The 14,844-nt window shown below is 43.3% G+C and overlaps 2 protein-coding genes across 4 annotated transcripts in view; both read right to left on the bottom strand.

Moving 5' to 3' along the window:
• The window catches only part of GALNT11 (polypeptide N-acetylgalactosaminyltransferase 11), a 58,444-nt gene extending 55,771 nt beyond the window's left edge, over positions 1-2,673 (bottom strand). For 2 of the 3 annotated variants that reach the window (XM_078059761.1, XM_036069052.2), the window contains exon 1: positions 2,483-2,673. The gene's annotated coding sequence lies outside the window, so the exon portion shown is untranslated. Of the gene's footprint in view, positions 1-2,125; positions 2,317-2,482 lie in introns of those variants that run through there. The other variant, XM_036069054.2, reaches the window with a different exon arrangement.
• Positions 2,674-5,919: 3,246 nt separating this feature from the next.
• GALNTL5 (polypeptide N-acetylgalactosaminyltransferase like 5) overlaps positions 5,920-14,844 on the bottom strand; it is a 110,865-nt gene continuing 101,940 nt past the window's right edge. Inside the window, exons 11-12 of the mRNA XM_078059770.1 lie at positions 9,864-10,013; positions 5,920-6,194 (exon numbers count right to left, since the gene is read on the bottom strand). Of these exons, the coding sequence (XP_077915896.1) occupies positions 6,039-6,194; positions 9,864-10,013 (306 nt within the window). The 3' untranslated portion in view covers positions 5,920-6,038. The remainder of the gene's footprint in view (positions 6,195-9,863; positions 10,014-14,844) is intronic.

Genomic DNA, 14,844 nt, shown 5'->3' with positions numbered 1-14,844 from the left:
TGGAAGGTAATTAATTACTTCTGAGGAGAGGCTGGGGCTCTGACCCTGAGGATGAGAATTAACTTGTTCTGCATGCAAAAAAAAAAAGCTAACTAATGTCTTTAAGCAAATATATCTTAAGAGAAAATTCTAGCAGCAGTGTATTTGGGACAAAGGGGGGAAAAATCTAGCTTGAAATTCAAATCTAAGCCTCAGAGCGATGTTAAAAATAAACACCAAAATTTTAGTTCAAGTTCCATGGAAATAATAGCAGAAGAGGGTTTACGTAATGGATTAGGGAGCAAGCACTGAACCTCTGGGGACATGCACATTTAAAAATCTGGTGGAAAAGGAAGTACTAATAAAGGACATGAGAAGGATCACAAAATCGAGACCCTCAAGAGGGTGTACTGACCAGGGACATGAGCTGTCACAAAGATTTAGAGGTCAAGTCAGCAGCAGTTGAGGTGCGGCCATCAGATTTAGCCATAGCAAGGCACGAAGGTCTTAAAAAAGCAGTTTAAAAATGTGAAGGGTTTGTTAGTTCCTCAGAAAGTCGAACAGATATACCATATGATCCAGCAATTCCACTCCTACATATATACCCCAAAGATTCAAAAACAGATATATGTAACCTTATGTTCATAGCAGCACTATGCACAGTGGCCAAAAGGTGGAAACCCCCCAGTATGCCCCAGTGCCCCTCAAGAGATGAACCAATAAACAAACTGTGATATAGACAAAAAATGAAACTACTATTCAGCCACAAAAAGGAATGAACTCTAACGGATGCTCACCATGTATGAAATTTGGAAACAATACATGAAATAAGCCTGACACAATTAAGACAAATACTGTATGATTCCACTTGCATGAGGTATCTAGAGCAGTCAAACTGAGAGACAGAAAGGGTCTGGGAGAAGGGGGAAATGGGAAGTTACTGCTTAATGGTTCCAGAGTTTCTGCTTGGAGTGATTAAAACGTTTTGGAAATAGTGGGACGGTGACACAATACTGTGAAAGTACTTAATGCAGGTGAACTGTGCACTTAAAAACGGTTAAAATGATAAATTTCATGTTGTATATATTTTACAATTAAAAAAAAGTTTAAAAAAGCAAAAAACTAGAACCCAAATTGCAAGGAACAAACAGCACAGAAATTGTCGAGAAGATGTGAAAACTGTGGGTTACTCTTTCACCACCTTTAACTTGAAAAGCTCAACTGATACATACTGAGAGTGGAGAGAAGTTTTATTTTTCTTAAGGCAGAGTAGATTTCGACATACAAATTTCTAGATAAACGGAAAGAAGTGAGTGGAGTAAAACAAACACACTTTAAAGTCCGGTCTAAACCTGTGATTTGGGGTAAGAGAGTGCACAGTAATACTATGAAAAGCACATTCAAAGTCGTAATTTCACTTATATTTGGAAAACCGACCAACCAAACAATTGCTTTCATAATACAAAGTAAAAAAAGAATGCTGACCCAAATCTCCGATGGTAAAAATAAACGAAACTAGTCTATCATGAGCATATTAACAGTCCTCAAAGGATGAAGTCTTTCAGACCTGGAGGACAGGGACTTGGTATTTTCAGATTTATCCAACAGCCACGGAATTTAAGAACGTGGGAAATTATACAAGACAAACAACCCAATTTCTACAACAAGTATATTGCAAACAAAAATAAAAGAGAAACTAGAGGCACATCAACCAAATGCCATGTGTAAATACAAGTTGTTGAGCCTTCCCGGGAAATGCGCGCGGCCTGGATATTGTGGCGGCCGAGGGAGGAGTGGGAGGAGGAGGAGGAGGAGGAGGAGGAGGAGGAGGAGGAGGGGGAGGAGGGGGAGGAGGGGGAGGAGGGGGAGGAGGGGGAGGAGGGGGAGGAGGGGGAGGAGGAGGAGGAGTGGGAGGAGGGGGAGGAGGGGGAGGAGGGGGAGGAGTGGGAGGGGGAGGAGGGGGAGGAGGGAGATGAGGGGGAGGAGGGAGATAAGGGGGAGGAGTGGGAGGAGGGGAGGAGGGGGAGGAGGGCGGAGGGAGGACTGCGGGAGGAGGGCGGAGGGAGGACTGAGGGAGGAGGGGGGAGGGAGGACTAGCGGAGGGCGCATCAGTCACTCCTCTCTAGCGTTGGACATCTTCCGTTACCATTTCTGCCGCACCACTTTCTTCTCTGGGAAGACCGAGCCGCAGGGCTCCGACCCTCGTTCCCGAAAACACAGGCGGGAGACCCGGGCCCACGGCTCCGCGACCTCCGCCGCAGCCCCCGCCCACATGGGCGCGCCGGACCCCGCAGGGGGTTCCTCCGTCAACACCCCGTCCCCGGGGGCCGTGCTCGCGCGGTCTGACACTGCAGCCTGCCGCCGGCAGCACCAGGCTCCGGGCGCAGCCGTCAGCCCTCGGGGTCTCGGGGCCGCGCGCCGGAGCCGCTCGCTGGAGGCACTGAGGGGACGACGGAGGCCGCGCGGGCTCAGACGCCGCCGCGCCAGGCCGCGCGCTACTCACCCCGACGCCGGCAGCGCAGGATCCCGGCCCTCTGGGACTCGGGCCGTGGCATCTTCCCTCCCGCCACAGCCCGGGTCCGAGCCGCATTAGCCACAGCGGGCGGAGCAGCTCGGGAAGGAACGCTGCACCCGGCGCAGTGGCGGCCCCGGGCTCGCCTAGTGCCCGCGCCGCAGTCTCGGACCGAGCGCGCGTGCCCTTAGGGTCACGTGATAGAAGGCACCACCGCCTCCCCCCCCCGCGCGGGTGACGTCACCGTCCGCGCTTGGCGTGTGCGCCCCGCGGCGCCCGCGAGGTCTTGAGCGCTCGTGAGGCTCCCGGCCTGGCGGTGGCCCTGAAGGTCTGTGACCGGCGGCTTGGATTTTTCCCTCGTATATAAAAGGCCTCCTTAAGGACAAGCGGGCTTGTACATATTAAGAGATGAGCAACGTCAGCTTTGCTCAAAGAAATGCGGGTTCCAGTGTGGAGGCCTTGCGGTGTACGTCTCAGAAGCCGGGGGAAAACCTCGCGCTGGTGGTCAGGTGCAGCAGTGAGGCCTCCTGAGGGACAGCGGCCACCGCAAGCCGCGGCGGTGTCACCTGGGGGCTGGCTGGAACGGCTGAATCGGAGGCCCCTTGCCACACCTACCTAGGAATCGAAATCTGCGTTTTACCAGGAGCTGCGGGAGACTCACACGCAAACTGAAGTTTGAAATCCCTGTGCTCGGGAACAGGTCCGAGCCTGAGCGGCCACTGCTCCACCTGCTCCCGACCCTCCATAGCGTCGGATACTTGGAATGTTGGCCTTCTGGAACGGAATTTTTTTCTAGCTGTTACTTTAACCAACTGAGCCACCCAGGCGCCCTCTACCTGTTATTTTAAACGGGTTTATATGCTATTCCATCAAATTAATGTATAATGGTATAATTCTAGCCATTGAGGTTTGGGTTAGCTCGTTTTACTGTTATGAAGAATGACTAAAATGCTCTTTGCAGCCTAACGTTGTGGTGAAGCCCAGAGTCTGAGACTGGGCTGATTCTGCTACTATATGGGCTGTGTTAGTTTGTCCCCAAAGTTACCAGATGAAATACAGGATGGCCTGAAATTTGAATTTCAGAGAAACAAAGAACAATTTTGTGGTATAAGTATGTTCCGTGGAATATGTGAAATATACTTCTAACAAAACATTGCTTATTTAAAATACAAATTTCAAAGACAGAGCATCCTTTATTTTTGTTTGCTAAAACTGGCAACCCCAACCCGGGGCAAATTCTAACTTTGGTTTTCTCATCTATGAAATGGCAATAACAGTAGGGCCTATTTTATGGTGTGGTTGAACTGAGAGTACTTACCACTGTGCATGAAACATAATGGGAGCTCAGTTTCATGCTGGTGTGTCTTAGGCTACATTCCAAGAAGTATGCTTTAATTAGAGAACTCCCAGGCTTACTTTAAGGCTTGTCTGAACATTTGATCATACCAAAAACTGTGTTTTGAGAATAGCTTTGAGTGGGTTAGCAGCTACTTCTCAACTAGCTCCACGATAGAAATCAGATTTTTAAGTTTCCACATGAAACAGAAAATTGCCACCTATAGGCTAATACGGATTTCCTTTCAATCACACCAATACTTGGATGTTTATTCTGATTTCTATTCCAGAGTCAATATTCAGAAGAAGTTGTTTAAGGAACATACTAGATCATTTCTAAGACTTACTCACATTGTTATCTGGTACCTGAACCAACATTCACATTAAAAAACTAAGACTAAAGGGGCGCCTGGGTGGCTCAGTCTGTTGAGCGCCTGACCTTTGGATTCAGCTCAGGTCATGATCTCAGGGTCTAGATCGAGCCCTGTGTCGGGCTCCCTGCTCTGCGGGCAGTCTGCTTGAGATTCTCTCCCCCTCCCTCTGCCCGTCTCCTCCAGCCCCTCTACCCCCATGCCCGCACGTGTGCCCGCTATCTCTGTAAGGAGAAAAAAAAAGAAAACGAAGACCTAATATTAGGCTTCATGGCTCTAAGAACATTTGTCTTTTTCTTTTGGCAAAGCTGATACTTACAACATCCTCCTTTATGCTTACCAGAGAAAAAAATTATTCTCAGATTTCAAAACTAGAAAAAAGTTATTTCAAAATCATGGTTTATTTATACTAGAATTCTTTTTTCCTTCTGCTACAGATTTCTATTTTGTATTTTACACTAATTTTAAGATTCATGGGTTTATTATAATCATTTTTTATTACTTTCTAGAAGCAGGTAACGTATAAATATGGGCCAAGAATATAATCATAATGTGGTGCTTATTTTGTGTTGCCAGATTGACTTTTTAAAGGCTCAATCAAGTTACCCTGGCCACCTGTAATATATGAGCCTGGGTTTTCCCCATGTCGTTCTAACAATAGATTCTATAGAGTATTTTACTAAATACATATGTATAAGGAGATTATATAAACTCCCCATGAAGGGAGGGATGTTTTCCTATTCCCTCGTCCGCTGCGTCCCAGCACCAAGAAGGATATTGGCCCTGGAGGACCACTCAATTGTTGACTGAGTGAGCATAATAGATAAGTTGTCTCCTTCTGTAAAAACTAGCTTATGTGCTAGGTTTAGTGATCCTACCCCAAGTCTCCCCCATTCCTTTTATTCCTTTCAATGTGTTATTTCCCTCATTTTCTCTGTGAATTAAATATATGTCCTCTTTCTAGCCACCTTCACCAGGGTGAACACAACAGCCATCCCTCTAACCCAAAAGAAGTACTTTAGACATTTGGAAGTATGTTCACACAGGGTAGATGGGGAACTTAGCTACCTCTTCCCCAGTCCCAGCTAAACAGTTCTTAGCCAGAACATAGATTAGCAACAGAGCACACAATCCAAGAAGTATCAGGAGAGCTACAGGCCAGAGCCACAGGAGGGGAGAAATATGAACAAGGCAAAATCAGAAGCAGGGAAGAAGGACTGTCTCCAAGTGACAAAAGGACTGACAGGCACAAACTGGAAGGCTGGCCTAGAGAACTGGACTGGGACACCACGGCAAGTGGATGGGACATCAGAAACTCAGGAACCCAACCAAGCAAGGAATCAGCACCAAAATCTACACTGGCAGCAAAAGAGGAGCTCAATACAGTTGAGCCACAGTTGTACGTACCAACCAAGGCTCTCTGTGAACGTCTTACTGAGAAGGCCACCAGGCCAGGTCACCTGCCTGGAGTGCAATGGAGCTGACAAAGGCTCCAAGAGTGGAGCATTCCCTGTGGTCTAATGGGACCAAGTGAGTTTGGCAAATAATGAAGAGAATACACTTTACCTCGCTCAATTGTATGATAGTCTTAACTGTGTGACCGTGTAGATTTCTAATGTTCAAGGTTTTGCCACCCCAGAAATTTAGTGGCATGTGTAACAAAGTGTTAAGAACTATTGTTAAAAGAAGACAGAAAGGCACTCTTGTTCTAGAGCACTCTGGTTGTATTTCTTACTGCATGTCACATCATTTCATGATGTTCCAAACTTGCACTCTTCTCTGTGTTGAAGACCTAGGGGGATTTTTTAGCCCTTCATTAATGAAAATGATTTGTTTCCTTTTCATTGGCTGCCCTTAGATGTCTCCAGTTCTGGGAAGACATTTTCCAAATACCACTGAAATGATTTGCAACCCAATCGTTTCCTCAATTCAACACGCTCACTAATGTTTCCATAGGCCACAGATTTCAGACCAGGTCGTCGTAAAAAAAACTGCTCCTAAATGGAAATAGAAAGTCATTTCATTAAACCAGACAAGTCATATCTAACGTAGGAGTATATATTTCTATCACCTGAACTAAGAAAATAAAAACAGAAGACCTTCCGATTCCATCCATGGAGTGAGGGTCTCTGCCACTCACACGTAGTACCTGGGATTCACCTGCCCCACACGTATGCACAGTATGTCCTGTCACAAACTGGCGAGATGATGTAGAGGGGTCCAGGAAGGGAACCAGGGATCCAGGTCCTGCTTCTTAGGAGCCCAAGAATCCCAGACACCTGTTGTGATATATCCCCTTTCTCCTGCTCTTTCAATACTCAAGGACAAAACCCTCACTCCCTGGTCCCAGTCAACACTTCCATGGTTTCAGAAATGGGAGATGGGGTAGGGGCTAACGGCAAATTGACTCTGGGGGAAGACAGCCTGGGTTCACATTCTTGCTCTGTTATTTATTATGTGGCCTCTGCCCCTACCCTCATGAGGTTGTCGTGAGGACTGAACCCTCCATCTAATACCTGCAGAGCACTGGGGAAAAAAGGCTGGCACATGGTGTCATGTCAGCACTGGCCATTATTATCACCACACCTGGTTTGTCTGTTATATGCTCTGATTTAAGACAGTATTAAGTACAGATGTCTAATGGATTCAGTCTGCCCCATATTAAAAAAGATATTCTAAATAGACTGAAGCCTTGTATTTTCATCTGAGTTTCCCAGTGCCCAGAATATAGTACAGTAATATTGTTGAACAAGAGAAGGAACTTGCTTCTCCAAGCTAGTGTATTATGGGCATGTCATGTTGGATTCTCCCTGGGACACTTGACCATTGTAGGTCTTTGCCATCATGTCTTGCCACTCCTAGTTCCCAGGGCAGATCGATGCAGGGGATGGGCCTGAGGATGGGAGGGGGTATTGCCTTTGGGGAGCAAAGGCAGAGGACCTTAGACAACATTTTGTGCGAAGCCCTCTCTTGTCTAATGTCACTCACTACAGTTTCCAGTGTTCCGGGTCATACATCCATTGATTTTATGCCAAACATTATATGCTTTTTAGGTTAGATGGACCTTTTTGTCACTATATCCTCTGTGAAATTCAGTAAACTACTCAGTCCTAGATGTGTTCAAGTCAACTGCTTAAGTCTGTGGCCAGAATTCACAGAAAAAAAATCAACAAACATAAAAATAAGCTCAAGATCTCTCATAAATAAATGCAACATAAAATAATAATAATTTCCAACCTATCAGATTAGAATATAAAGTTTAATTAAAATCAGGGTTGGAAAAGTTGTGGGGAGACAGGCACTTATGTATTTGGTGATAGCGATGGTAGTTTGGACATTATCCATCAGAATATAAAATGCACCTCTCATGGCCCAGCAAGTCCATGTTTTGAGATTTACTCCAGAGATATATCTGCACAAATGTACAAAAAGATAGTGTAAAGGATGCGCATTTCAGCAATGTTAAGGATTAATAAAAAGCTGAGATAATCAGAATGTTTATCTGTAGGGGGCTATTTATTAATGGGATCAATTTTAGAAGATCCATTCAAAGGAAATATTTAAAAGAATGCTATGTTTATATGTTCAGATTTTAAAAGACTTTGAAAGTATGTTTTTAAAATATACTAACAGGTAGGGGCACCTGGGTGGCAGTCAAGCTAAGCATCTACCTTCAGCTCAGGTCATAATCCCAGGGTCTGAGGATTGAGTCCCTCATCAGGCTCCCTGCTCAGCAGGGAGTCGGCTCTCCCTCTCTCTCTGCCCCTCCCTCCCCTCCACTCATGCTTTCTCTCTCTGTCTCTCTCATAAATAAATAAATAAATAAATAAATAAGATTTTTAAAATAAAATATGCTAACAGGTAGAAAAATTGTAGAACAAAATATTGTGTGAATCTAGTTATGTAAAAGGATATATATTTGTTTTTAAATGTGTGTTAACAAGAAACTATTAGTCTTAGTGATTACTAAATTTAGTGATTTAGTGGTTGCTAATTTAATGTTACTTCTGAGGGGTCGAACTATGGTCTGAGAAAGCTTGCTTTTCACTTAGTACTCTTTCAATACTGTATGACTTTCAAACATGAGTATGTTTTACCTTTTAAAAAATAGTTTCTTTTAAAAATCGGGAAATATAATAAGCATACAAAAAGTACATAAAATTAAATGTGCAACTTAATGAATTGCTGAAAAATCAATCCCCGTCATATTGACTAGGTCAAGAAATAGAACATAAATGGCACCCGAAGTCCCCTGCCTTTCCCGTCCTGAGCATAGGCTTTCCCTTGGTTTTAAATGGTATCTTGATTATGGATTCATCTCTTTGCTTTTCTTTTTAGCTTTGATTATCTAACTGTGCACCCATAAATTACATGGCTTAATTTTACCCATTGTTAACTTAATAGGAAATGGAATAAATCAGTATATGCTCTATTGTGTTTGGCTGCTTTTGTTCACCATTATGTCTTTAAGGTGTACTGTACTATTGTATGTGTATCTACGGTTGGTTCATTTTCATGGCTGTATAGAATTATATCAATTAAATACGTCACATTCATCTGTTCTACTCTTGAGGAACAGTTGGGTTGTATTTAGTGTTGGCTAACACCAACAATGCTGTTTGTAAACACTCTTGTTCACTTGTTCTTGCTGCACAAAAGCATGCCTTTCTGGGGTGTATGCACAGAACAGAATTGCTGGATCATGGTATATTCATGATCTTTACTTGATTTTGCCAAACTGTCTTCCAAAGTGAGTTTGTAATAATGAATACTCCCACATGCGGTGTCTGAGAATTCCTGTGTTTGCCCATACTTGGTCCTATCAGGCTTGAAACATTTTGGCCAATCTAAGTGGCTATGTAGAAATATCTCATTGAGGTTTTCATTCACATTGCCCTGATTGCTAGAGAAAGAGTATTATTACTTTTATAATTTAAAATAATAAAGAAATATTAGATTAAGACCAGAACATAGAATATCATAGAGAGATTCTTACATATTTCTCCCCATGTATCTGAAATGAGGTCTTGTTGGAGTTACCGCCATATTAGTTCGTGCATGGATCCTGGAGGGACAACTTTCAAATGAGGCCACAGCTACGTGTTCTCTGTCTGTGCACCCTTTTAGGTCTTGGCTAGGGACTGAAGCCTTGGGGAGGTGCACAGGTGAAGGGGCAAGGCTTTGATAGAAAAATCTTTGACTGTCAGTAGAAAAGAGATAGTGGAGATTCTTGCGCGGTCTCCAGATCATAGCAGCTGCATCCCTTGAGAACTTGGTAGTAGAGGAAGAGAATCTAAAGAATTGCCTGTGGGGAGGGGAGCAGGGAGAGGTGTTTGCTTCAGAGGGGCAATCCTTAGGGGGAAAAATAGATCTGGGCCAAACAAACAAAACAAAACAAAACAAACTTCCTATGGTGGTTGATTTACTTCTGAGCAACTTGAGCTTCCCTAGAAATTAAAAAGTAATGCTCCAGTGTAATAGGTTAGAATGAACCAATCGCGAATAGGGTCTGGGGAAGGTAGATGAGTGGCTGAAGGCTAATTTAAGGAAAACAGAGAAAAAAAACCCAAAACTTGTTATCTAGAAAGATAGTAGCAGGTTTCTTTTAGAGCAAGTCCCATTCTGTATTCTTGCTTGTCTTTCCAAATCAGAGACACTTCCTTTACCTTGTATTCATCCAGCCAAACATGCACCAATCTGAGATTGTTATATGTCACGGCTTTTTCAAGCCCAGGTTGATTTGGAAAGTGCGGCTTATTGACGTGTCCCACTCGAGAGCAGGGGAGTATAAAGAGTTGGCCTCCACACATCCAGATCTAGACAAAACCGGAAAACATTAGTGTATGTTTGCTAGTACAAGGCAACTGCAGAATTTTTTTTTACAAACATAAGAATAGCTAGCATTTCTTAAGTTGTTCATTTAATCCTCACAACAACCCTATAATGGAGGTACTGTGATTATCCCCACTTTACAGATAAAGAAACTAGTATATACGTTGCTTAAGAAACTTGCCCAGTGATAGAGAATGCAGGGTTTAAACTCAGGAAGTTTGGCCTCAGAGCCAGCTCTCCAAATACCAAGTGATTCTGTCCCCTCGTATGTGACCAGTTCTTTGGGGTTTTTTTGTTTGTTTTTTAAAAGATTTTATGTATTTATTTGACAGAGAGAGCGAGTGAGAGAGAGCACGTGCACAAGCAAAGGGAGTGGCAGGCAGAGAGGAGAAGCAGGCTCCCGGCTGAGCAGGGAGCCCGATGCGGGGCTCGATCCCAGGACCCTGGGATCATGACCTACGCCGAAGGCAGACGCTTAACCAACTGAGACACCCACGCGCCCCATATGTGACCAATTCTGATGCTGACTGTGTATGAAAAATGGCAAGATATTTTGTCTTCAAATATTCTCAAACGATATTCTGAGCGTGACTAAGTATTGCTGAATGTCAGCAGGGAACAAGAGAAATACTAATCAGGGCTAAATTCAATGATTCCTCTTTTTTGTACTTAAAACACTTTATAACACTTATTTTTAACAGCTTTTTTACTGCACAAAATATGCCCATTGAAAAATCAACAAATGTGAAAAGTACACAGAAGAAATTAAAAATCACTTCTTGTCCTGATAGTCTGTTAGTCAATATTAATCCAGGTCCGTGTGTATACACACATACGTACACAACATTGGGATAACTTGTGGGTTTTTTTCATTTAATGGTATGTGAAGTTATTTTATAAGTTTTGTATTATTCAGATATTTTGGTAGTTTCCAATTTTTAGTATTATAAATAATAACACAATGTGCTTACAGGATAAGTCTTGTGCACACACTTACATATCTCATAGTATACTTGCCATGACTTTTTTGTTTACTCTAATTCTGTGATTCTTGTATTGTCCCCAAACTAGCAGCATCATACCACTCAGAAACTTCAAAATCCAAAAGCCTTAGGCCCACCCAGACCTACTGCACCAGGGACTGTGAGGCTGGGCCCAGAAATCTGTATTTTTTTTTTTTAAAGATTTTTTATTTATTTATTTGAGAGAGAGAGAATGAGAGAGAGCAAGCACATGAGAGGGGGGAGGGTCAGAGGGAGAAGCAGACTCCCTACCGAGCAGGGAGTCCGATGCGGGACTCGATCCAGGGACTCCAGGATCATGACCTGAGCCGAAGGCAGTCGCTTAACCAACTGAGCCACCCAGGCGCCCAGAAATCTGTATTTTAACCCGCTCCTCAGGTGATTCTGATGCTCGCTACAATGAAAATCACTGTTCGGACTGGCCAAGACCATATAGCCCAGTTTTATAGACAATTTCTTATAAAATCCACCTAATCATTTAGGAAACAGTAATAGGAAATAAGGCTTTCACTGAACACAATACTCACATTGTTTGTAAGAACAATACTTAGGGTGAAGTATATCCCCCAGGTAGTCAGAAGGGATGATGTTTAAGAAAATGCATCTCCTGATAACATGAGACCTAATGACCCATGCAACTAACCTCTATATGTCTTTAGAAATAACCAGAAAAAGCCCCTCAGAATGTCTAGAAAAATATCTATGGAATTCCTTTTCCCTTAGAAAAACCGTTAGATCAGAATTCCAAAGCATTAGGTTCTTTTATCAGATCAGCCACATGCTTATGATCAGACACATCCTCTCTGGATCTCACTTTCTTTTTTTTTTTTTTTTTAAGATTTCATTTATTTATTAAAAAAAAGATTTCATTTATTTATTTGAGAGAGAGAGAGTACACAAGTGGGGGGTGGTGGGGAGAGGAGCAGAGGCAGAGGGAGAAGCAGACTCCCTGCCGAGCAGGGAGCCCGATGCAGGGCTCGATCCCAGGACTCTGAGATCATGACATGAGCCAAAGGCAGACGCTTAACCAACGAAGACACCCAGGCACCCCTGGATCTCATTTTCATCTGAAATTGAGAACTACATCGTTGTTCATTTAAGCTACTGTTTGGGGGTGCTTTGTTATATAGCAAAAGCTAACTGGTACTAGCTATCTATAATGTTTTATTCTCTTTTTTTAAAGTGAGAACTTAAGGAAATTTGGAAGATCATTAATATCTGTTTAATAATTAGACTGGAGAAAATCACTGTTTATTATATGTTTGAAATGTTTCTTGATTAGAAAAGAAATCTGGCATACAGAATAGAAAACAAAAGTAATCAAAGTGATGAAAGAGGTACAAGAGTAAAAATTTTATCAAAAAACTGAGCCTGGGTGGCTCAGTCATTAAGTGTCCGCCTTCGGCTCAGGTCATGATCCCAGGGTCCTGGGATCGAGCCCCACATCGGGCTCCCTGCTCAACGGGAAGCCTGCTTCTCCCGACACTCCCCCTGCTTGTGTTCCCTCTGTCAAATAAATAAATAAATAATCTTAAAAAAAAAAAAACTTTCTCAAAAATCATGGGGTGCCTGGGTGGCGCAGTCAGTTGAGCATGTCCGACTTTTGGTTTCAGCTCAGGTCATGATCCTGGGGTCATGGAATTGAGTCCTATGTTGAACTCCCTGACTGGAGTCTGCTTGGAATTCTCTCTCTCCCTCTGGCCCTCCCTCCCCACTTCTGGAAGAAAGAAAGAAAGAAATCTTTAAAAAATATATCAAATTGAAGGAAGCTAAAGCAATTTAGCCTAATCTTCATAGGGCTCATGTGTTTGTTCTTTTACTCTTGATTCATTCTCAAGAGGGACATGATCCATCTGAACATACATTTTGCTGGGCTCACTGTCCATGTAGATGATGGTCAGCTTGCTTCCTCAGATATTTTGCTGGAAGTTGTCCATCCAGCTCCTAGATTCTACTGTTATTATTATTATTAGTAGTAGTAGTAATAGCACCAGTACCCCACTGAGAGTTAGGCTAACGCAGTGGGTAAGAGCACAGACTCTGGGGCTGCTCAGTATGGTTCGAGTCCTCCAACGGCTGTATGAACTAAGGCAAGTTACTGCAGTTATTCAACCTATTTGTGCCTCAGTTTCCTCAACTGTAAAGTGGGAATAACAGTACCCACCTCATGGGATTGTTATGAGCATTAGATAATTTGATACTTATAAAATGCTTAGAGTTGGTGTTTGTAAATAAGCGTGTATCTCTGCAGTAGTCAAGTGTGGTAGGTTGCAAGAATGGCCACAGATCCTCTTCATTCCTATATGCACACTTCTGTGCGATGTAACATTGTACCTCATTCCATCAAGAGGTAAAGCTTATTTCTCCATCTCTTAAATCTGGCCTTGGCCTCATGATTTGCTTCGGCCAATGCGACCTTAACAAATGTGACACAAACAGATGCTTGCAAAGTGTTTGCTGCATGGGACTTGCCTTCTCTCGCTTCTCTTGGGAACCTTGTGACCATTTCACTGGAAATGAGCCTGAGCTAGCCTGACTGATATAAGAGACAAATGGCCAGTCATCTCCACTGCCCCAGCTATCACTATGTCTAGACATGCAAATGATGTCATCCTAAACTTGCCGGCACCAGCTGAGCCTCCGGATGAACACAGATGTAGAGGCAACAACAGTATAAATCAGGCATCCTGTCTATGACCAGAAAAGCCACTCTAGCAACACAGTGAATTATGAGAAATAACAATTGTTTGCTGTTTTAAGCCACTGTGTTTTGGGATGGTTTGCTATACAGCAAAAGCTAACTGATACACGAGGGGACATTTTTCTGTTAACTGCAGTTTTACTCACTAAGTAAAACAGACCTCCGTCCACTTGGTTGTTTATTCCAGAAACTTGGTGTGATAGATGGAAATATTGTTCCACAAATATTAGCTCACTCCCCCATCCCTCACCTTTATTTCTCTGACATCCTGACTTTGGGCTTGTCCCTCTGTTGCTTTGGCCAACAGAACAGGAGCAGGCATGATGCATGCTGAGGCTTTAAATATGCTGTGTGGTTTGGCTTGACTTTTGCATCTTTGCCCAACCAAATGAGAAGAATATGCTGAGTTGCTACTAGTTACCACTCGTATACTAGTACTACAAATACCAGTAGAATAGTAATACTAGTAGAACACTAGTAGAATTTTAATACTTAGAATGATGAACAGACCTGAACAAAAGTCAAAGACTAGAGCCAAGCCCAGACCATCTAAATTCAGAGGCAGAGTCACCCTGGCCAGCCCATGAACATATGAAAGAAACAACCTAACGCTTATTGGTCTAAGTGATTCAGTGTTGAGCTGGTTTGTAACATAGCATCGTCACGGCATTAGCCGACTGATAATGGCTCGTCTGGGACACCACTTTCTCTTAACATCCATCTTACCTGCTTGGTCTCTAAGTTCCAACCACTCCACTCATAAGATATGCCTGGAATCTGTTTAGTCTTTCCTCCTCCATTACCACCGCTCTAGTTCCATCCAAGGTCACCCTTTGTCCAGATCATCACAAGAAGCTCCTGCTCTCCCTGCTTATCTTCCACTTTGTTCATCTCCATCACTGTCTACTTAAAACCTACCTGCAGCATTCCACCGTGCATAAGATACAATCTAAGTCCTTACAAGGTCCTGTGGCGTCCTGCCCTTGCCCCCTCTCCGGCCTTCCTTATCCTTCTCTCCTTACATCATGGTCCAGCCTCACTGGCCCTTCTCCACTGACATATATGGGTTAGAAGGCTGCCTATTTTCTGAGT

This window comes from Halichoerus grypus, chromosome 12 (genome assembly GCF_964656455.1).
Source record: "Halichoerus grypus chromosome 12, mHalGry1.hap1.1, whole genome shotgun sequence".
Taxonomy (NCBI): Eukaryota; Metazoa; Chordata; class Mammalia; order Carnivora; family Phocidae; genus Halichoerus; species Halichoerus grypus.
This window is presented reverse-complemented; position numbering and strand designations above follow the sequence as displayed.